The 24,636-nt window shown below is 40.6% G+C and overlaps 1 protein-coding gene across 4 annotated transcripts in view; it reads right to left on the bottom strand.

Annotated features, from left to right (window-relative positions):
• PRKCZ (protein kinase C zeta) overlaps nt 1-24,636 on the bottom strand; it is a 97,661-nt gene that overhangs the window by 58,070 nt on the left and 14,955 nt on the right. For all 4 annotated transcript variants that reach the window (XM_055001223.1, XM_055001221.1, XM_055001222.1 and 1 more), the window contains 2 exons: nt 21,094-21,183; nt 20,135-20,185 (listed from right to left, as the gene is read on the bottom strand). In XM_055001223.1, coding sequence (XP_054857198.1) covers nt 20,135-20,185; nt 21,094-21,183 — 141 coding nt within the window. The remainder of the gene's footprint in view (nt 1-20,134; nt 20,186-21,093; nt 21,184-24,636) is intronic.

The following is a 24,636-nucleotide window of genomic DNA, read 5'->3' as shown; positions in this document are numbered from 1 at the left end:
GTAATGATTGCAATTCTTTATAGCCTCTCATGCTCAAAGATGGAATTTATAGTCATCAGTATCTGAACCCTTAAGTCAAGTTCCTCCAAATCTGAGATTTGCAGGTCTACCAGCTGCACAAAAGCTCTTAAACATTTAATCCTCAAGTGTTCCTTTTCTAACCTTGCACAAGACTAGACAGTGCAGTTCTACAGCCAATTTGTGCACTGAAAACATTTCATGAAAAGTTAACACACAGGTTGCAAAAATACACATTGATTGAGGATGATCTGGACTACGTTGAAATCCTAAATTAAGAATGTATGTTTGGTTATTACATCCTTACAGAATTTTCATCTTGCTAAGCAGCAGGGTCCTCTCCTCAGTTGAAAATCAGCCCAAAAGAACCTCCCCTTTCATTCTCTGCACTGCTTAAAGGTCACTGTTAAATACACAGCGTTCCCATATTTGCCACATTAACCTTGCTCTGAGTTCAGGAAAGCAATGATGCATCGGATTAGTTGGATAGGTGGATTCTTCCAATAGATGATGATATGTTATTAGTTTATTCTCATTCTTATTATTCTAAATTGGCACTATGAAGTGTTGTGCAAGGTTAGGAGGAACATTTAAAGAGAAAAAAATGTTGCTTACCAGGTCTTTATGAAGTTGCCAGACCTGTGAACTACATAGTTTCTGAAACATGGCTGTAAAGAAAACTTCTGATACAACAACCATAAATTACGGTTTTGAGCTTCTGAGAGTGTAAGACAAAAGACAAATTGCAATTGTTCTCGTCATAACCATGTGCAGTCACCCTGAACTACTCCAAGCACAGCATACAAGGACTGCAATGTGTATAACATGGAGAACCATGTTCTCCATGAATTGATCGCGGTGGCAACTAAGTTGCTGAAGAAAGTTCCACATTCCCTGCAGCTGTTCAAGAACGGCCAAAACACAAAGTGCACTGAGAAACAATGGTTTGTTACCTTAAGAGTTCAAATATTATAGATTCTGCAGTTGCAGGCAATTAGTCACATTCTCTTAATGAAGTCACTTCCAGACTTGTTAGCCAATTCTCCTTACATGTTTCCACAGCTGGTTGCTTTTGTTCTCAATGGTTTTTATAATAGTCTTAACAATCATTAGTTGAGCCTATTTATTGGTATGGGGCTTGGTGCACCAATGGGACAGATTTTAAAAACATTCATTTGTTTGGAGTTTGCCAGCTTATAGGTGGATTAGGCACAAACTAATAAAAGCTAGACATATTCATAATCAGCACTTGAATTCACACATCAATACTAGACTGTGCTGGCTTGTCAGTGAGATGAAGGTATCATAAAGATTCCCAGTGAAGGTTTCTCCAACTTGAGTAGGCCATTGTGGCGGCACATAAAAGGGAATTTACTCTTTCACTGCAGGTATTTCACACATCTGTTCCACTTCCCTCTGCCCCTCAGAGCACCTCAAGACTATTAGAATTTGTTCCTTTCTCTGACAGGGTAGAGGACCTCTTGGGCAGATTCACAATATTTAATGTAGTGAACATGATACAGCAGAGAGCCAAGACGTGCCTTCATCATGACAGTGAACATACATCAGGCAGATACAGCACTCCCACTTTTGCCCCTGTGTATTCACAGACATTAAGCTCCCTCCACATCTTAAAATGTTTGCCTGTAGAAAACACAGTCACAAAGCAAACACTTCCACAGCGAAAGATGTGAATCAGTGCTTTACAAGGGACGCATGTGTCCCAATCAACACTCAAGCCAGACTTGAATAGCTACTGGAGGAAATCAAGCAATGTCACCCCTCTACTTCTTTGCGCTAATGGAGCCTCTTGCATCACTAGAAAAGCTGACAATGGAAGACAGAAGGGGGCAACACAGCTCATTTCCCCTTTTCCATGGCATCCACTCCCCCATACTCCGTGGCATTTTGTTCACAGGGCTCCTGTGACCCTGATCATCAGCTTTTCTGATATCTCAGGAGGATGCTGGGGGATCCATGCCAGCAAGTGCCTTTGCACTTCGTAGGATCCAATGGATTTGCATGAGGGTTTTTTTTTGTTTAAATGTAAATAATTTCGGCAACAGTTAATACCTTATGTGTTTAATGATAATACATTGTTAAAGGGTTCATAGTGATTTTCAGTGTTATAAAGTTTAGCTTAATATCCAAGAATGTGGGCAGCCCTACCTGTGAAAATAAAAGAGAGTCCTAAATAATACTAGAGGAGTTAGCCGTGTTAGTCTGTAGTAGCAAAATCAAAAAGAGTCCAGTAGCACCTTTAAGACTAACCAATTTTATTGTAGCATAAGCTTTCGAGAATCAAGTTCTCTTCGTCAGATGTTTGGATCATGCATCTGACGAAGAGAACTTGATTCTCGAAAGCTTATGCTACAATAAAATTGGTTAGTCATAAAGGTGCTACTGGACTCTTTTTGATTTTGCCAAATAATACTCTCTTGCTTACTACAAAATTGGTTTTCAACGTTCAACTTCCCCCTCCCCACCTCTCAGACAGCAAAAATTAAAGATATATGTGCTACGGTAGCATAGGGTGCAGCCGTTTGCAACTTTTTCTCAAGTTCAGGGTATACTTGCAATTTTTTTTTTATAGAAAATGAAAATATTTACCCTTTTAAATTCATAAATATGCCAAACAGTACAATTTTATAGGCTAAGTTATAAATACTGTTAAATGAATAAAAGTACTTTAGGTTTGACAGGAAATGAAGTATTGCATATATTTAAGTTTTCCCCAAAATTTCAATTGTTTTCCGCAGCACGTTCTCCCCTGTGACCTCAACATTTCCAGAAATGGTACATTTCTAATAAGGAAGGTCTAAGTTCAACTCCCCACTCTGCCACAGAAGCTTGTTGGGTGACTTTGGATTGGCCACACACTGTCTAACTTACCTCACAAGGTTGTCGTGAGGCTAAAATGGAGATGGGGAGAATGTTGTAAGCCACATTAGGTCCCTACTGGGGAAAAATGGACAGAATAAATGAATAAATGGAATACCACAGCTAGAAGTGGTTTAAAAACTTCAGACACCTTCACAGCACAAGCAATTTTGACTAGTTATTACTGCTATTTTTTTTTCCTTTCCCCTTCCCCAACCAAGGTCCTTTGGTGCCTTGCCATGTAGTCAGTCATCAAGAACAAGTTTACATCTTTCCCTTCACGTTAAACTGAGAGGTGCAGGCTTATAAATTTCAAGTTCATTAAACACAGTAAAACCGCATCTAATTTAGAAAGTCTAATTCCTTGGGTTATAACTAGGATTGTCATTAATGGAAATTCTAAAATATGGGAAGGCTACTCTATGTTTCCTTAAAACACAACTTAATTACCTGTTTAAAAAAATTAAAGAGTACTCGCTCATAAAATGCAATTGCATACATGTTGCAAAGCACCATAAATCTTTCAGGCTGCTGTCTCACCTTTACAACCATCTATGTATTACAGCAGTCTTGCTGTCTGACACCTGTCAATACACTTCAGGCAAGTGGCATTTGTCCCAGGCAAGCACTCAGGGAAACTGTGCAGCACTGCAACAGCTATACGTATGGTTCCCTTCCCCCTTTTAATGACTGGAGCAGGGAGAGCCCTACACACATGTACAGGTGCCTCCGCACTGTGATTTGGATTCTCTCTCTAAGGCTAGGACTGGGTGGTTAGGGTTCTCCAATATAAATCAGAGCATACAAGCAGGTAAGATACCTTACAGAAAACTTTTGTTCTGTGAGTGATCAACATGATGGTTAAACCTAATTAAAGCACGATGGCCTTGCCCAATCTTCTTCCCATCAGATGCTGCTGTCATTATGCCAGCTAAAGCCTCTTGCTTTGTTGAGGTGCAATACCTGCCATGATTTGCGACTCAAAAGGAAGCCTTGAAATAACTTCAAGCTCACAAGCCCTGCTCCTGTAAAGTCAGCTACTTCTGCTTTTGTGCTAAACAACAGGGATAGCAAAGAGTTTGCAAGCCTAGTTTGTAGAGTAATGGCCCACCATAGCTCCTCTGATGTGTTATGAAATCTGAATCAAGCAATTGCCTCAGCTATCAGACTACTAAACTGTGGCTGAAGTGAAGGTCTGCATTTGCTCTCGAGCAGAACCCCCTGAGCTGCTTATTAAAAAAACCTCTAACTGCATTTAAGGCTGCCTTGCACAAAGAAGAATCATTACTCAACAAAAACTCTTACTGGCCCACACACAAACACAGGTAAGTTACAGCACAAAGACAAGCTAAAGCAAAGGAAGACCTACTTTTCCAGAAATTTTCCTGATTTCTTGGTGGGTTTCCTCCCCTACCAGGGCCAACAAGTCTAATTCTGCAGCGTATGAATTTTATTCTCCTTATATTCCAGTATCCAGGCAATATAGTATAGCAATTGGAGTGTCAGGCTAGAAGCTCTGAAGTCAAGAGTTCAAATCCCCACTCAGCCCTGAAACTTGCTGGCTTACATCCGTCAGTGACCATCTCTCAGCCCAATTTACATCACAGGTGCTTGCAAGAATAAAATGGGAAAGGCAAACTTAGCTCCTTAAAAGAAAGGCAGGATAGAAGCGTACTGTTCAAACAATAAGTTAGCAGTAGGAACATGGCTCAGTGGTAGAACATCTGCTTTATGTGGGGAAGGTCTCAAGTTCAATGCCTGGGACCTCCAGTTAAAGAAAGATCAGGCAGAAGATAACATAAAGGCCTCTAAAACCCTCTGGCCCAGTCTGGGTAGACAATAAAGGCCTTGACAGACCAGGCAGCTTCATGCAATCATATGATATTTAAGACAATCAAATATAATCCAGTCAGTCAGAGATGACACTGGAGATGTTCATATTAAAAACCAATAGTTTCATACAAAAGCTCAGGATCTGATGACTTCAGAAAGTCTCAAAACAAACAAATACAGATGTTTCCTTGACAGGGCTGCTCTAGGAAACTACAAATCAGCAGCTGCAGTTTCCTTTTCTTTTTCCATTCTGCCCAAGTGATTGTGTCAGCTGCACATAAAGGGCAAGCTGTGCTTCACAAAAGGGCCAGATTTTACTATTTCTCACTACACCAATATGTCTGAAGTAGTTGTCTTAAATAATCAAAGTATTTTCCACTTTAAAAAGTATAGTATGCACAAACATTAAGATATCATAAACATATCTTTAAACATTTAGATTTAAGAGGATTTCGGTTAATCAAGTTCGAACTTCCATATCGATTTCAACTGAAGAACAATTCTAGAAGCTAACAATACATGATTTCTCAGGAGGACTATATTTTATACAAAATGAAAAAAAATATACCATGCCTGTCAAACTACAAAGTAAATTGAATTGTAGATATAAATTTTATATTTGTTTCTTAACAATATTGGATTATGTCTGGGTACTTGGCACTTAAGCAAACCTTGAGTATATTTTGAAGCTTTATATTACCATAACCCAGTGGCCTCTTACTAAATACAAATACAAAAGTACATCTGTAGCTATCAAGAAATTATAGGCAAAATTATGCCATTATCTGTCCCAAGATCTGCTTCAGAATTCAACAAGAATGCCTGTTTCAGAGCAAATGTTATGCAGTGACACGCTCATACTCAAGGACTGCATTCAGGCATCATGGTTTATTCAGGAAGATGACAACTAGAAAAGTCCCCAGGTTTATATGCTCCTCCCCTTGCACCAAAGGGATGAAAAACACCCAGGTTTTGAACTAACTGCAGTTTATAAGGACATCTGAATTTGTTAACATTGACAAGTTGTAGTTTGTTTCTTGCCTACAAGCCAGCATTCAAAATCAGAATCAAATTCTGAATCAGAAATTGAGTCTGCAGGCAAGAAAGAAAACCACAGTTTCTAAAAGAATATCACTAAGATATCACTACAAATTACAGTTTGTTCTGCAACAGGAAGTCTTGGCACAAACACAGAAAAGGAGGAGGAGGAGGAGGAGGAGGAAGAGAAAGCATTCAAACCCAAGGACTTCCTGACTCCTGGCTTATTTGTCATTTGCAAATGCTGTCTAGTTCTCCTTGACATGTAAATCATAGGCAAGCTAAGCTCTATTTTAGCTTCTAGTTGGGCTCCTTTACATGCCTCTGTTTTCCAGCTTCCCCAATTCCTACCCAAGCTGTGCACTTGCCAGTAGCTGTGTGCATCAAGGGGTGGGGGGGTGGGGGTGGGAGATCAGGATCTGGGTTTCAGAGATCTAAAAAAAAAATCCAGAATTTCTGAAATCTGGGAAAGATTCCCTGCTCTGGTTAAGACAGACCAAAGAATCCTGGATTTATTTGGCCATTATTCCATTTGGGGGAAACTATTTGGGGCTATCTAGGGGGCTGGGAGATCATTTTTTGAGCAAACTCCACCAAGTTTGGAGGAAACCTACTTCTGACTGCCTTCTAAATACCCCACCCCCAAGTTTCAGGAAGGCTGAACCCCAGGGGGTCCAATTCTATAAGCCCCTGAAGAAGGTGCCCCCAGCCACTCTCCATTGTTTCCTAAGGGGGGAAACACTTCCAAGCAGGCTCTCGGGTAGAAACACACAGGGACAAGACTACCAGTGGCCAAACGGACACTCCCAAATGCAACCTCAACCCACAGAAAGGCCAACAGAACCAAACTAAAGTGCCCCTGGACAACCTGCTAACCATGGGGGAAATATTTCCAAGCAGGCTCTCAGCAAAAAAAACATACCAGGGTAAGTCTGCCAGTAGCCAAAGGCACACTCCCAAATGCATGAGGAAGCTCAAATAGAAACAAACTGACACAAGAGAATGGATGGAATCTTCCCAGAACCAAAGAAAATCAAGGGGACCGACATCAAACTGGAGAATGATGACAAAACTGAGAATTCCATCCAAACCAAACTGAAACAAGGGACACTGTTGCAACTTAGCCCAACTGAATCAGTGTCATTCACAGAAGCCACAAAACACAATTTCCCATGCAATAACAATGTCTCCCTATTTTATTTAAATAGTGAAAATTGGAAAACTGATGACTAATATGGAGTGGTAGCTGCATGAAACTTTGACAACTGTGTTCTTTGAGAAAGAGTTTGGAAACGGATATAATGGTGATCTGGACCTTCCGTTAGAATAATGATGTCACAGAATTATCAATGTACACCTAAAGAATACACGCAAAGGTCTACTTGTGATCTGTGAACTACACAGTTTATTGGAACCAAATCTTGGACTATACCCAACTCCAGTTGGAATATAAGGCGAGCTTGTAGGAAATAATTAATGTGTACATGGTGCTAGGAAGCATTTGCACTTTAATACCTGTTGCAATATTAATAGAGCACTTGAAGCACTGGACACTTTATGTATGGACTTTGGAGCATATATGACGCCTGCAAAATAATTTTTCCTAGAACTGGTTACATGTGGTATAGTTCTGTTAAATTATGCAATTACTGTAAATAAAATAGGGAGACATTGTTATTGCACGGAAATTGTGTTTTGTTGCTGCCATACTTACCGTGTTGCTCCATATTTTGTGCTATTCACAGAAGCCAGGCAGACAAGGAGAGCTCCTACATGGATTAGCCACTCACTCCCCCGCTCCCTGTCTTCTCTTGGGGAAAAAGTGAGAGAAGCCCAGGAAGGAGCCAGCCAGAATGTGAAGCCACGTTTCCTAGATTTACCTGGATTTATCTGGGGGCACTGATATGGGATCCCAGATTGGATCTGGGATTCTTTGATTTGATAAAGTTGGATTTAGCCAGCTTTAGGCACCCAATCTTTCCTGAAGGTAACGGCGGATGTTGCAACTTTATTTTATTCTTTATAAGTTTCGTACTCACCAGTGCTAAAATCAATGCTTCCCTTCATTCTTCTGTATAAAGCAGTAACTATAACGCTCCCAACCCACCAGCAGGAGCAAGCTCCAAGTTTTTATGGACCTCCATAAACTCAAACACATCCCTGGGTGTGTTGACTTGGGTATAACTATAGGTAACTATAGGTAAGTTGGACCTCATCCCCCCACTCTGCCACACACACATGCAGCAAGTGGTGCCACTGGAAGGAGCAACGGCTCTCTTCTTCCTTCTAGCAGGAGTTGAAGTTGCTGCATGCCACCATTCTACTGAGTCCAGAGGGTGGGATAGCACACCCAGGCAGCGAGTGTCAATGTCCCTCCTCTCCAATGGATGAACAAAAAGCTGTCTCAGCTGGCAACAAGCAAGAAAAGCAGCCATCACTGCCATCCAGCAGCAATGGACGGGGGTGACAGTACTTCCTACCAACATGCCCCTGCAGGTGCTTCATCTTGCCAACTCCTAATCAGCCCACCCACAAGGGTGGTATTTTTAAAGAACAGATAATCTAATCTTTTGAATATATATTTCTTTAGTTAGATCAAGTTCATTTATAAAAAATAAACTGGTTCACATGAAATCTGAAGTTTGTTCTATTCTTATCTGACAACTCAGTTCACAACACTCTTGTTCAATTCACCTAAAGCCCATTTTGAAAAAATCTGAATGAGGCTAAGCATTCCAAACATTATACAAGAATGTATTGTCGAAGGCTTTCACGGCCGGAGAATGATGGTTGTTGTGGGTTTTCCGGGCTGTATTGCCGTGGTCTTGGCATTGTAGTTCCTGACGTTTCGCCAGCAGCTGTGGCTGGCATCTTCAGAGGTGTAGCACCAAAAGACAGAGATCTCTCAGTGTCAGCACTGAGAGTGACACTGAGAGATCTCTGTCTTTTGGTGCTACACCTCTGAAGATGCCAGCCACAGCTGCTGGCGAAACGTCAGGAACTACAATGCCAAGACCACGGCAATACAGCCCGGAAAACCCACAACAACCATTATATAAGAAGTCATGAATTGCATTTATTATCAAAGAAAATCATGGATATTTATGATATCAGACAAACAGCACGGACATTCACTTTCTCTTTCATGGGGAAAACAGCTTTGCCAAGTAATTACTAGCTTAAGTTCTGGAAAATGTTGAGCAGCTAACCGTCAAACCAGCACATTTAATGGCTTTCAAGCAAAAAATCTTAAAACCACTGCGTGTATTCAAAAAGTCAAACAGAAATCCAGTAGTTCCAGCAATTGAACCATTGTCTCTTAAGTATTTACAACTGTGAAGCCCAGCTGCATGGCCAAAGGTTTTGTATTATGCTCCTAAGTATCAAAAGGCTTTATTGGTTTGCAAACCAACGTGTCTAAAATCATTATAGCAACCAATTAGGATGCACCCTCAGGATATGCATGAATAAAGAGATAAGAAAAGTGATCTAAACAGCTTTTCATAGCAAGTGAAATCTTGACTTTAAAATCACCTTGATTTGAATCTATCTATCAAGACTACCGTGCCTCGGGCATTTCGTTTTGAGTACAACACTGCCACCTCTGAACTAGCTTGTGGGGCTGTTGCACAAAGTTGTAACTAAAAGTCAGATGGGGATGCATTTTCTTGTTGTGCAAATGACTTTTCAAGCCTAAACATCTCAGTCTTCAGAACTAAGGTACTATCCTCTTTGTACAATTCCATATAAAGCTCAAAGCTGTGGCAAATGAAAGGAAAGTGAAGGTTTGCCCTTGTCAATTAAAAAGAGAAACTGTAATAGATAAAGTGCCCTAGAAATGAGTGTCTCAAGGTTAAGGCTACTGCCTCCATTAAAAAAAGGAGTCTTTAACAGGTTCAGCTCAACTGCACATTTCTCTCAGCCAATATACAACCACAACCCAACCATTTATCAATATCAGCTTTTGCCAAAAAGGTCATTTAAAAATAAAGGCCTAAAGCCATGCAGGTTTGTGGAGAAAGAGTAGACTAACAGCGTAATCTAGTACTAAATTACTCTAGTCTAAATCCACTGATTTCAGTGGTCTTGGATTAATAACAACAACAACAACATTCAATTTATATATCTCCCTTCAGGACAACTTAACACCCACTCAGAGCAGTTTACAAAGTATGTTATTATTATCCCCACAACAAACACCCTGTGAGGTGGGTGGGGCTGAGAGAGCTCCTAGAAGCTATGACTGACCCAAGGTCACCCAGCTGGCTTCAAGTGGAGGAGTGGGGAATCAAACCTGGTCTTCCAGATTAGAGTCCCGCGCTCTTAACCACTACACCAAACTAGAAAAGCAGTGCACTGCTCAAGACCTGGGTGCTGACACATGGGGCTTGTGCTGATGTAATCTGTTAAGTACGACCTAGAACAGCTCAGAGGATCCTGCGTACTCCCCATCCCAGCCTCTCCCCTCTTAAGTGTGCATGTCTCCCACACATGGCCTAAACTATGATTTAACAGTTAACTGACTATTCCTAATTAACGGATCATGAGGATCCGTATGTCTATACTGGACCTAAGAGATCGGTGGTCTCTGCCCATCAGTTTTAGGCAACTTTATACAAGTCAACCGTAGTTAAAGCCACTCAGTAGACAGCAGAAATTCATTGTATTTTAATTATATGGAAAACAGACATCATCATATGGAAACAGAATACCCAACTGAAGTGTAAAAGCCGGAACTACTTTTGGAAACCCAAACCCAGCAATGCCTTCTAAACAACCATACATACTTGGACTAGGATCCAAAAGGTTTGTTCTGGTCATACTTAAGAGCTTGGATATGAACAAAAGCCTTTAAAAAAAAGCTAACAGCAGATCCTCAGGCCAGATCACAGTCTGCTCCTGAAAGCCCCTTTTGTTTTCAAAAACAGTCTGCCACGTGACGTGAGGTCCCTAGAAGTTCAATAGCGGTCCTGGACATCCAATTGGAAGGGGCTTTGGATCCCTGACATTCAGTTTGGTCATCTTAGACTTAAGCAAGATAACTACTGGAAACAAGACCAAATAATCCTAATCAAGTAACCAACTCACAAACAAATCTGGCTTATAAAATAAATCTTCATGCTTTATATTGATTTTGAGACCGAAAAAAGCAAGCGCACGCAGGGAGAATGCACACAATATACATTAGAAAGGCAGAGGCAGGGATTTGAGACAGTCCTGAGAAACCAGGATAGAGCTAACCTCCATACCTGCATATCTGTTTTTATTTTCTTTGCTGTTTTTTTCCCACAAAGGAGGCTGTACTTATTCCTCACTCCCCCACCCATATCTAACCAATAAAATTCCACTCCTTCGTAGCTGCTGCACAAAAGAATTGCCCTCAGCAAGCAAAGCAACATCTTCAGAATCATCTCTATAGTCGCAATTGCTCCCTTCTTCACTGGGGGATGGGATTAGCTCACGTGCTCTGAATAACCTAATCATTGCTGCTAATACAGCAACAAACGAAGGGAAAACCTGTCCCTATGAGCTTGCACAACATTTACAGGCCGCAGAGCAACAAGCCATGCATCATTTCTTGCCATTTCACAGAAGGCACAGTATGCAACATATATGATGTTAGGAAAATCCAACAAAAATTCCAAAAACAAAAGGTAACGATTAAACAGAAAAGCAGTCTGGTTTGGATTACCAATAGAGATACATGACAAATGAGACATAAACAGCAAAAACAAGCACTATGTACATACAAAAACCAAGTATCAAAGCTGTACCTGAGAAGACATTTTTCATACAGCATCAGATTCTACTGATAACAAAATAATCAGATTCCACGATTCAATTACTGAAGACTTATTTTTAAATGCTACAAAATAAACCAGAGCAAAAATACTCTTCCATTCTACTGCTCAGCTGAAAAGAAAATACTAGGATGTGTTAGCACCAGCTCCTGCACAAAATACATTTTGACCATTAAACATATTGATTTAGTCCGATGTAGCAATGCAGTACGTCCTATTTCTCCTCAGCATGACGACAGAATGCACTAATTCATTATAGGATTCTTGCAACGTAACCAGTCTTGCTAAGTCATGAAATAAATCCGTGCAATAAAGAAAACGACACTCTTAACATAAACAGGCCCCAGCACACGTACCGTCAGGTTTTTTGGGATACATTTCCTTCATTAATCTCTCTTAGCAGCATCCCCACTCACTCTGCATACTCCTCTGTCTGATCCTTCCCCTTATAAAAAAATCCGTCACCTGGCAAGAACACGTCTTTTCAGGGCAATTCCCCCCCTCCCCTGGTATTTCTCAGAGCTCTTTCAGCCACATCCCAGCACACGCAAGAAGCGGCGGTGGATATCTGTGTTTGTAGCAATCACGGTTGCAAAGGAGGACTGGAGGCGAAGGCAACTAGATAACCAAAATGCTGACTTCTATTATCTACTGCACCACATGCACAGACATACTGCATCAATGGCTCCAGTTCATAACAATCACAGTAAAGACACATAAACCCACACCAAAAAAAATGCATTACTCACTGGGTTTTATTCTTTTGGCTTCCTCAGCATGCAATTCTTTATACTATACAATGCAGCAGGCATGCAAGGAGATTCTCCCCTTGCCCTTATTTCACTTGCTGCTGCTGTCTGAATACCACTGAACACCCCAAAAAAGGACAGACAAAATCAGCCCGAACATTGAGAGCAAATATTTAATGGAAGCCTGGTTATCCTGTTCACTCTCTTTCACATCTCTGCCTCATGTATCCAGGCACGGGTGGTACTGGCTCCCTTGGGAGGCTGTAGCTAGCAGCTGAGGCAAAACTAAAACATGGCATGGATGTCAAGGAGCCGATGATAGAAAGCACAAGTATTCCTATATTATAATCACAATAGATATGCATTTTATCAGGGACACAATAGCAGCTACAACAGAGAGCTAGAGCTTTAAAACAGCAACCTAACTCAAAACTTGAACTTGACAGCTGTCGACTGTTTTTCTAAAAGGATACTGCAGTAACAAAGTGCACTCTTCCCTCAAAAAACCACACAGGGTCTAACACATGAAGCAGCCAATTTCTTGCCAGCAAAGCAGAATATTAAAGTTTCTCACTTTTTTTTTTTTTACACCTCAACTATACCTTGCAAATTATACCCACAAACTTACTTCAGATGAATGCTTCTTAGACCCAAGGATAAGTAAGTGATCCAATATCATTATGTAATCCAATCCTGAGACTCAATGAGAAAGGAGAACTTTAAACAACAAATAAATAAAGCAATTAGGAAGCCATGACCCTATTAGGAATCCATGACCCTGCACTATAAAGCTCCAATAACCTATAGCCATACACTACAGGCAACCGTTAAGTAGAGGAGTGGAAAGGCGGAAATCATCAACTAGAACCACAAAAACAATTTGAAATTGAACCCAGAAAAGATGGAAGTGATGCTGGTTGGAAAAGCAGAGATCATGGAAGACATAGTGCTGTGCTTCTGACCTCTGATGCGGTCCAACTGACCCTGGCTGACTCAGTGAAGAACCTAAAGTTACTGGGCTCAATTCAAGGTTATTATGACTATTACATTCGAAGCCTTCATGGCCTAGGCCACTAATATCTGTGCGACCCATTCTCTTCCTATGTTCCGCCATGGCAGCTTCATTCATCTAAACAAGGCCTTCTGCAGATACCACCCTGCAATTGGGATAAATCAACAGCTGCCCATAAATGCACTTTCTCTGTGGTAGCCTCCACTTCATGGAACGGCCTGCTTGAGGAGATCAGAAAAGCTTCCACTCTCCTGGCTTTCTGCAAACTAAGCAAAACTGAATTATTCAAAAGAGCTTTCTACTCAGATTAGAGGGCTCAGAGATACCTTGATAAGGGATGGGGACTACAGACTATACTACTGGGTACTGACTGCAGATGTAGATACACTCCTACTGGGTCGTTCCACGTTGCTAAAGATGTCGTGTTAACTACACTTCAGAAAGATTTCATCTCTGTAGTCAGCTTTACGCTAGTTTTTCAAATTTTCTGCTACCATACCTTATTCTTTTTTCATTGAATTTCCTAACTGTTCATCATATTGTATTTTGCTCAGTGAATGTCCTAGCTACTGACTAGATTCTACTCACTTGCAGTGTGCAGTCTGTCTTGGATCTCAGTGAAAAAGGTGGACTGATAAGGATGATGATGCAGAATGGGTCACTACATCTTCAGTGGCTGAATAATTACGAACACTGATTTTACAACAGAAAGTTGCTGCCTTAAGATATTCACACAGGGCATGAGGACAATCTGATCAAAAATTATTCTTTTTCAAGATGTGGTGTTATTTTTTCAGCTTCTGAATAAAATAAACACAATTCATTTAGTTTTACTAACATCATTTGGAGCAGTCAATTGAGAGGAATCAGGGCCGGCACGTTCATGGAGGTGGGTCTGGCAGCAACCTCGAGCGCTTAGGCGTTGGAGGGGGTGCAGGGGGTGGAGCTGGCGGTGGCAGCGGGAAGGCTGGGAAGCCACCCGTGCACTGCCCCGGCCACCTGCCATGCCTGGCCCGCAGCTGCTGAGCCCAGGTGGGAGCACGTGCTGGCGGCAGCAGCGCAGGGCAGTCTGAGCGGGCAGTCTCCCTGCCCTCCCACTCAGTTGCCCCATGCTGCCGGCGCCTGCACACAACTGGGGCCGGCTCGCAGTGGCATGCGCATGGGAGCGCCAACAGCCCTGAAGCTGCCCCCGGCCTCAGGCACCAGAAATTCTGGCACCAGCCCTGAGAGGAATGAATCCAGATGCAATATAATGCTGTGGAAGATAACAAACGACTTGTAGAGCTTTCTTCAACGGGACACACTTCTAACTTATTTCTCCATGGAACTGAAGCAAAATGTAATAAATAGAGCAGGGGTCCCCAGCCTTTTTGAGCCTGCAGGCACCTCTGGAATTTTGAGGGCAGATGATGAACACTACATCCAAATGGCTACCACAGGAGGCAGAGCCAAGCCCCAAACAACTGCTGTTAAAGGTGGGGCCAGAGACAATACATCCCTCCTAGCTTTGCAAAAGAATCGCAGAACAGAAATAAAAAGATTTTAAGGAAAGCTGAAGAGGAGGAATAAGAGAGAAGGGAGATTAAAAATAAAAAGAAAGCCCAAGGAGGGTGGAAGGGAGAGAAAATAAAATGGAAGGAAGGAAAGTCTGGGTGGAGGGATAAAGGGTACTAAAACGAAGGGAAGCCTGAAAGGGGAAATCAAACCACACGCTGACTACAGAAAACACTGGTGCTCACCAGTCCTGATCCTCCAGTGGTTATATGGCTGCTATTGCAGCCAGTAACAAACCCTGGCTTGCAACATCAAAGCCTAATTTCTGAAAAGCTTGGAGGGCATCAGCTTGATGGACATCTGGGAAAGTAATGGCAGGTGCTAATCTGAGGAACCTCAAATTAAAGTTTAGTGTAAAAAAAACACATACTAATTTAAGAGCACTTAAGAAAATAATTCCACTGCTTCCAAGTGCACCAAGATTCGTAAGAAAGTAGTCAGGCCAATCAAATAAAAATGCTAACAAAAGTCATCAGTTCACAGAACATTATAAATAAGTATTATCATAACCAGACATGAATGAGATGTGCCTTTTCAATGCATCAGAGAGTGACAATTCACCCAACTGCTCCCTCATTCCATTCAACTCATTCCAGAACATCCATATTTTTGTACAATTGTAGAAAATTAGTCTGCACTAACAGATTGCTAATTTAAGCAGCAGCCTATTTTGAGCTAGCAGAGAAGTTAAAAAAAAATCACTCTTTGTCCCCTAAAATAGTTTCCATGAAAGCACAGAAGTTTAAATATGGTGCACTATAAAAACCAGATAGACAAAAGTTGGGATTAAAAAAATCAATTAAAGCAACATTTGCACAAAAATCAAATCTCAGCTTCAGTTATTTCCAGCGGGAAAATATAGCCAGCAGTAAAATCTAGTAAACATTTACTATATTTTTACTTATAATTTCATCCTGCATGCCTTTTTAGATATTTACAAAGCTCCTGAAGATGACATTAACTTAAAGTAAATTGTTTTACATACAAGTGATGCTAGCACTTGTGCATAATCCAATTGCAATACAGATCCTAGTTGCTTGCATAGTTAAGAACTGATTCTAGCCAGTATCATTTACTGGTTAGTAATCTGTCAAAACCCCAAATATAGTCAGCTGTCACTGTACCAGGTTTTTCAGGAAGGTCCCAACGCAGCAGAGAACAATAGAAGTCATTCACTACATCCTTAGAAGTCAATTTTTTAAAAAATCATTCACTGAGCATATCCTACTAGGCACGCTTTTCAAACAATTCACACATGACTCAACCTGACTGCTAACACAGCAACAGGGTAAGCCTTAAACACAAGCAAGGAACTAGGTCAACCAAACTACACAAATCTATACATATCCATAATTTATACCATGACTGTCTAATCAAGGGTTGTATACCATCTTTAAAAAATATTCTGTTTTAATCAATTCATTATTAATCTGGCATCTGTTTGATATATTAGAAAATAAGCATTTTTAAATGATTAAAATAATCAAATGTTGGGAGAGCCAACAATTAATAACCACAGAAACTGTCTGTTTGGTCATGCTTGGTCTTCTAATAACCTAGAGAAAGATGACCTATATCCAAACCATAAAGGCCTGGTATTGTTTTTTTAAAGCTATTTTTCATACCTATGTCAAAAAGAGTCCAGTAGCACATTTAAGACTAACCAATTTTATTGTAGCATAAGCTTTCGAGAATCACAGTTCTCTTCGTCAGAACTGTGATTCTCAAAAGGTTATGCTACAATAAAATTGGTTAGTCTTAAAGGTGCTACTGGACTCTTTTTGATTTTGCTACTACAGACTAACACGGCTAACTCCTCAGGATCTATTTCATAGCTATGGGAATCTACCTTGTAATTTTTTAATGGTAAAATTTATCACACTATAAAGGTGGGACTTGTCAATGCAGATCACCCAGGTCCCTGCTTGTTTCTAAATATTTAGCAAAAATGCCTTGAAATGTCAAGGCTTCATTTGCTACCAGGAAGAATGACACTGTCTGCATACAGGGACAGAATTCGAGATGTTTGCCTAGAGCAACTCCAGGTAAGATGTTATTTTCAGACTCCATAAGGCAAGTCATAGAAGGGCTGCAGACACAAACAATGTTCAAACTGAAGGAGCCATTGGGAGTCCCCAGGGCACATCTGTGCAATCCAGGGACTGACATTAACCATCGTGGCTCACATGCAAGCTCACTGCAACTTTCTCAATATTACGGATAAGCAAGTATTCCCAATTTTGCTTCTTTAAACGTTTGTTTTCATCAACAGCTTCACTGTCTTCCTTCTCACCACCAGTTTCACAGATTAATTTGTATCATTCTATACTGGAGGATTTTTACATGCAATTTATATGATACTTATAAGTCCAGTGCAAGTCATTTATATCCAAAAATTTGACAAATGCTGCAAAATGCGTACATTCTATAGAAACATTTAGTCCAAGGAAAAAGAAAATGCTAGGAAAAGAAGCACAGCTTCAATTTGTACCGGGGGGGGGGGGGAGCAAAACTGAAATGGGGAATCTTTGGATCAAGGCAGCAGAGAAGAAATGTAAAATTATTCCTAGACTGACAATCCACCACATACTGAACAACCGTATCAACCCCATCTCAGATACATTAGCCTTCCACAGCCAGCCCAAGCCTCCAGTTTCCTGGAAAGATGCTGAATCTGTGACTAAATAATTGTAAGCAAAAAGGCCATTATTATACCACATGGACTTGTAGGGTGAGACTTCAGAGGACAGATAGTTTATTAGCTCAGGTGATAAAATAATCAGATAATCAATATAGGCAGAACTTCAATATAAGGTGACATGCTAAAAAGGGTTGCAGCAAGTGGCTCAAGATTAGCACAACAGTCTGTTCCTACTTGACTGCAGGTAACTGCACTTGCCCACAACACCTACCAGCATTTCTCACATACACATTCCCATCTTCCCTCTGAGAAGATGGTATACACCACGGAATGAAGTTTCTACATAATGTAGCAATGTACATAACACTGTCTTGCTGCTCCATCTTCCTTACAAACTTAAAAAATTCTACTAGAGTCTATTAGTTTTACTCCTACTTTTAATTCACCATGGAACTTAAGGCAACACACAATTCCCAGACTGTCTCCTATCCAGGAACTGATTTGCCCTATACTGGCTCAAGTTTAGCAAATTTGTTCTATCATGTGCCATCCTACCAACCCTGCAAATAAAATGAATCCCAGTTGAAATCAATGTGTGAATCTTTGACTGCACCTCCAATTAGTCATAGTTTACAAATCCAGGATAATGCAAACCCAAGGGAGCTTTGGAGGTGTGTTTCTTGAACACTGTAGCCCCAATAATACACAACCATCCAATTTAAAATGGAGGCAAAGAGAGGTCACCTGTTCAGGAATGGTTTTGGGTTTGTGGGGATTTTTAGTATTTTAGATCCTGGCTTCAAGATATAAAAACCAAGCCCTATTAAGGATATTAACCTTCTCTCAGTCTTATAATGTCGTCTATCATCAATGCATCCCTTTTCGTTCAAAGAAGCTAACCCTACTTGATGATGAAAAATGGCAATAGCTGACACTTATGCACATACACACCATTGGCAATACCTGGGAAAAACACATTCTCTCTTTTCTAAGCAACAATAATCTAGTGAATCTAGACCCAATCTACTTAGGTTTCAAAATATATTTGACCTATTTTTTCATGCTGACCTTGGTTAAAAGGAAAAGGCTTAAACAGTTTCTTGCCTGCCCACATATAGCAGGAATTACTTCTGGGCAACCAAGGCACAGAGGCTTTATGGAACATGCCAATTGTTTTCCTTGAAGGCCACCAATTAACATACCTACATGAGGTGGTAGTTTAGTGAAAAAAAGAAATGGGTACATAATATCCAAAGATCTACCTGGAAAACTAAATTAGGATACAGCTTTGATTCCATCAAATGCAGAGGTATGCAGACATGGGAATTCAACGACTCTTACAGTGCAATCCTAAGAAGAGCTACTCCAGTCTAAGTCCATTGATTTCACTGTGTACCACAGCTGTTTAATGAAGAGAAGTCAGCTCATAAGTCTCCATGCACCACTTGTTTTAATAAAACAACCACTTAGACTCCGGTTGTGTCAGGTTTGGTTTTTTTTACAGGCAACATGGCAAAACTATAGCGGCAAACATGTTGTATACTCACTACCTTGCATTCTCCATGCATGAGTATCAAGCCCCTGCTCCACTTGTTGGTTTGGTTTGCAATAACCACGCACAAGCTGCCATGGCATCCAAATAAGGCAAGCCACAGGTACTGCTAAAACGCAGCCTGACTCTAAATCAGAATGGGAGATCATGGCTTGAAACAGGTTTCCCATTCTGCTTTGCAGCCAAATCTTGGCTGCCACAAACTAGGAAGAAAATGGAAGGAACAGGCACAGGCAGGAGTATGTAAAAGCACAGCATGTTCTAAATGGCGGGCCCTGGTTCAACTATGCCATCCAAGGAGAGCTACTACTACTAACTAGGATCAGAAACATATCATTTTTCCTACACGTTTAAGACGCCAGAATACACAGCACATATACTAAATAGATGTGATGCATGCACAAGCAGATATTAACATTTAAAGTTATCGTGAACCAGGTCTTTCAACCTTGACATAAATCAGTTAAATCTGTTTCCATACGATTACTGCATTTGGATATATTTGCATTTCAGCAGGAAGCATCAGAAAATTAATACACTGATTCCTCAATGAACAGCTAAGTTTGCTAGACTTCATTCATAAATCAGCGTACTACCATCCACACTTTGAAAAAAAGGCTTGAAGGCAACTATGCAAAAAAATGAAGACTCCAGATTAACAACTGTGTCTGAAATTGTGGACCACTTCCTTTTCATAAAAGACTATTGTAATAGTCACACTGTTAAAAGTAGAAGGATGACTGCATATGGAACAATGTTTTACTGCCGCTAGACTGCTAAGCGATTCAGTTTAAAAGCCAATAAATATGGCCTTATCACAGATGTTAAAAGGATTATCGCTCATTAACTTTAAAATACTATGCCACTTTCCCTTCATTGTTCGTGTATTTAAACATTATTTTTCTTAAGAAAATTATTTATATCTGGCAATATATATCGCAAGTACATTCAAGGACACAAACATAAACAAAACAATTAGAAATGCAATAAACCGGAGTTCAATCTTGTGAAACAGAACAACAAAAATACCCAAATGTATCCCTTTCTGATACTTACTGTCTTCTCCAGGACACGGCATGCCAGGTTTTTCTGGAATGCTTGGGAAGACTGCAACAAAATAACACATTTATTATTGTTCAATGACGTTTCTAGCTAGTCACCATTTTATTCTATTTTTTAAATTAGCTACAGATCACTTCCACAATTACTGAACAAGGATTCAAAACCAGGGCAGTCATCTGAACACGTTTCATTCTTCAGACACAGCTTTGGGTTTTTTTATGACAAGAGATGGAGCAAGTGAAAGTTCAGTAATACCAGAAAGCAACAAGACAAGACTTTGGTGACCTAGGAAACGTTTGCAGAAGCACCAAGCATTGAGGAGGCATTTAAAAGCATGAAGGGTACTTGGCAGGGAGAGAGAAAGAATAATTTTCTGGGAAAAGTGTAAAATGGAGAAACACAAACACATAGGACCATACAGCAATGAAGCCACAGAAAAGGATTTTAGCAATAGCACTCCAAGTTATATCATTGGTTTTAAAAGATATAAGCCAGTCAAAATGAAGTGTGAAACCTGACTTTTAGCCTCAAGCTTCTGAGAGTTTCCTGTTTTAGTAATCAGTTATTAGACACGAGTCTGCCAATTTGAAGACTTCTACATGGATCTTTTACACTTTTAACTGCATCTCATTTTCATTTATGTTCTATATAACCTCTCATGTTTGGCCTTTCATCTCACTCAGCAAAGGTATCTGTCCCTCCCACTTTTTTTGGTCTTCTTTTCTCTGTATGGAAGATATATATCTACCTACCCACCCACACAAGTAACTAGTTCATACCTCTGATGGTACATTCTGGCCTGCAAAAGCTTATGCCACAATACATTTAAAGCTTGAAGGTGACACTGGATACCATTTTTTGCAACTCACAAGTAACTTAGTTACCCCTCGGTAATTTGCTAACATTGTCATATTTCCCATAACAGTTAAAATATCTTCAGACAACACACTTGCCGTGAATAATGAGCCCTTCATCTCTCTGCTGACAGTACAAGCGGAACGCTTCTTCCAATTCCATCTGAGATGAAATGGTACATGGGTCACCTGACAACAAAAGAACAAGGAAAGAAACTGATAATATGACCCGCTGTGGTTTCGAGCAGTTAAAATTGTGCAATCCAGCAACCAGGACCAAAATTCACATTCTTCAGAAAGAAAATCAGAAGCTTTGGAGACTAGAGCATCACTTGTTGAAAGAGAACTGGTATTACTACAAACACTGGGCTCAAGAAGCACACAAAGCCTCCCTTCAGGGTTCACTCCAAGCAGCAGCAGCCAATTTTGCATCATGCGTTACTGCCCAACCTCTGGAGGGGGCTTTTAAGAGGTCATGGGAGGGAGGGTTGTTGAGAGAATGAGTAACTAAAAAGCACACCCCTTCCTAAAGGCAGACCACCACATGCAGTTCTTTCATTCTCAAAGATAGTCTTTGACTGCAGTTGTAATAATAATGATATTGCAACAGCATTTCAATGCTTTTTATGTCAAGTGGAAGCACTGTAAACAAATATCAAGAACAACAGATTTCTGCACTCATGCCTTTAGAATTTCAACACCCAGACGGAACACATTAAAAGAGAAGTAACTGTAATGAGCAAACAATGGAATACCTTTGCTACACTGACTTTTGTATTGTTCCAGTTCTGACAGATAGGAAGACTAGTCACAGGAAGTTTGTTTAGCCACTATCAGCAGGTTGCTGCGTTGTCATTATGTGTAGATTACGCTTTCAAGTTTTTTCTAAAGAATTCTTGCTGAACATATCACAAGAGACCAAGTAGAAGAAAACAGAAAGGCAACATTAACTGTCAAGCTCCAAGGCCTGGGAGAACACTGAAGCGGTATGAAAGGTCTCAAATGCTTGTATACCAGAAAAACTTTGTTTCTTACCCTCCAGGATATTTAAGAAAAAATATGCTATTTTCCCTCCCCTAAAGATATGCCATACAATCTGAGCTCTCAAAAGAACTGAAAGTTAGAAGACTGTCAGCAGAAGATGAATACTTTCAGAGGAAGACTACATTAATCTTTTCTCACCTCCTGATCCTGACCTTAAAATGGAGCCTGTCATGTAGCTCAAGTACATGTTTGAAAATCAATGCAACAATGCACTATTTTATGACACCACACTGTTATTCCTTCCTACAAGGAGATCAGGGTAGCATAAGAACCATTAGGTGGGAGAGGTTACTTGCCCCAGGCTGCAGCAGACAGACTTCATGCTTGACTGATGTACATTTTTGTTTGCCTGAGCCCTGGAATCCACCAGCTGGATACAGCTGCAAAATGGCTCCCTCCAGGAGGCAGAGCCGATCACAACTGAACACTGCATATATAAGCCATGTACAGGAGAACCAGCTTATATAGGTACAAGATTCATATATGAGATTCCAATACCAAAACCTACTGCTAAACAAAGAGCTGCTTATAGACAGCCAACAAATACCACCATCTTACAGATGAGGAACACTGAGGAAGTGACATAAATAATGGTCATATGGCCAATGTTTTCCCACTATTAGAGAAAAATGGTTGCATTGTGACCAAGAACAGAGAGAAAACTAGAGTGCTTGCCTTAACAATTGGGGTCAGCCCTTGCGGGGGAGTGAATACTCTGGAAAACAGGAAGGGAGGAGAAGACTAGGTTTGTCCCAAGAGCTATGTTCAAGCCACAAAGCACTAGGCAATGAGGACTTCCTGTGACTACCAAATCAAGAACTTTGGACCCAGCCTTGTATCAACCATCAGATCAGTATCTATCTTTTGCCCAGCTCTGCCCTAAGCCACCAACTGAGCAGCTAACCAGACTTTACTCAAAGATAAAACACAAGATACTATAGTAACAACAAGGTGAAGTCTCCAGCACTTCTTCCTTTACTGAACTGAGGACTAGATGAATGTCAAGCAGTATATCTCTGGCAAGAGGATCTTCAATGTAAGGCCTCAAAAATCTTCCAGTTCATGTCTGAAGAGGTGAGCTCTGACTCTCAAATGCTTACACTATGAAAATCTTGTTGGTCTCTAAGGTGCCACTGGACTCAAATCCCATTGCATAAACTTTCCAATTTCACTAAGAGGTAGGTATGAAAAGAAAATGCTTCTTTCTTCCCAATATTCTAGAAAAGAGTTAGGTTTCAAACGGCAGTCACCCATGAGCTGAACGGCGTAGAATCGCTTCTTCAGACCTCTCCTCTTAGTCCCCTTAAGGAGGACCGACTCCCCCACCAACCCCAATACACCTGAGTAGCAGGAATGGTCTCGTTGTAGGTGCTTTATTTGAGATCTTTCCTTGTTCTTTGGAAATACCCAACAAACGGTAAAGAAAACAGTGTCACCAACGTGAAGCCTGCCAGCCTAAAAACAATTTTTAAAAAGAGGCACTAAAGCACAGCAGAGCAGAAGTACACACAGGATTAGCCTCAAAAGTGAATGCAATGGTGACGGGCCACACAAACACGTAACTAAGAGCTACCGTGGCGATTTCAGCGGCATGATATTTGGAGCACCTTTCAAACCAGTCTATGGGAAATGATTAGGGGCACTGGTCACACTTGTGCTACTCAAAGCAGCCGCTAAAATATTTAATCATTCAATGATACACTAGAGGTCTGGAAAAGGGTTTACTAATAAACAAAAGATGTTAAAATTCTCATCTCGTGTCTGGCACAAATAAATCACAGAAATCGCACGCCTGACAGCATATCTAGTTCCCCACAGTGGGGCTGAAGCATCACTGTGAGAGCAAGAACAAAACAAGTAGGCGCAGAATTTGGAAACGTTCCATTTCTCTCAGTATCTGAAGGCTAGTTTGCAGGGCTGGTCTCCTAGAATTCAGAGAGACCTGCTTTCAGCAGCTACAATAACAAATAATTTAACTGAGGCATTTCACATCTGTGTTTACCTACCTTCTCATAAAATTATTCTAAATTCCCAGCCAAACAAGGGTATTATGAGGCTTGTTTACAAAATGCTGTGAGTAGCATATAAAAAGGGACTAGGAAGTTTTAGCTATTAAGCAATATACACCCTTCTTCAAATTAAGAAACGCACATCATAATTATATGATCTGTCTCTACTATCTGCCAGTATTGCCAAACAAGCAAACAGAGCAAAAAACCGACTTCAGCACCAAATAAACCTGTAGAGCTTTTAAAAACGCACTCTTGATTAAATGCAAAACATCAGGAAACGTGCAGGATCTTTCCCCGCACAGAAGCAGAGCCCTTGGAGAAATCCCCATACAAAGTCCTGTGTATTTCAACCTGCTCCACACACACACACACAAATGGAGATGCTGTATCAGACCAATAGAAGAAACCGGAGGCCAGTATACGTCAAGGGGGAATTATAGTTGGAGAAGAAACAGGGTTCTGCTGCTCTGCCCTAATGGGGATCCTTGTGTTTGTAAGGATTACTAAGACGAAGCATGCACATAATATTCATAACTGGAGTATATATTTCACACATCAATCAGAATTAAAGGTTATCACCAATCCA

Source organism: Eublepharis macularius, chromosome 17, assembly GCF_028583425.1.
Source record: "Eublepharis macularius isolate TG4126 chromosome 17, MPM_Emac_v1.0, whole genome shotgun sequence".
Lineage (NCBI taxonomy): Eukaryota > Metazoa > Chordata > Lepidosauria > Squamata > Eublepharidae > Eublepharis > Eublepharis macularius.
This window is presented reverse-complemented; position numbering and strand designations above follow the sequence as displayed.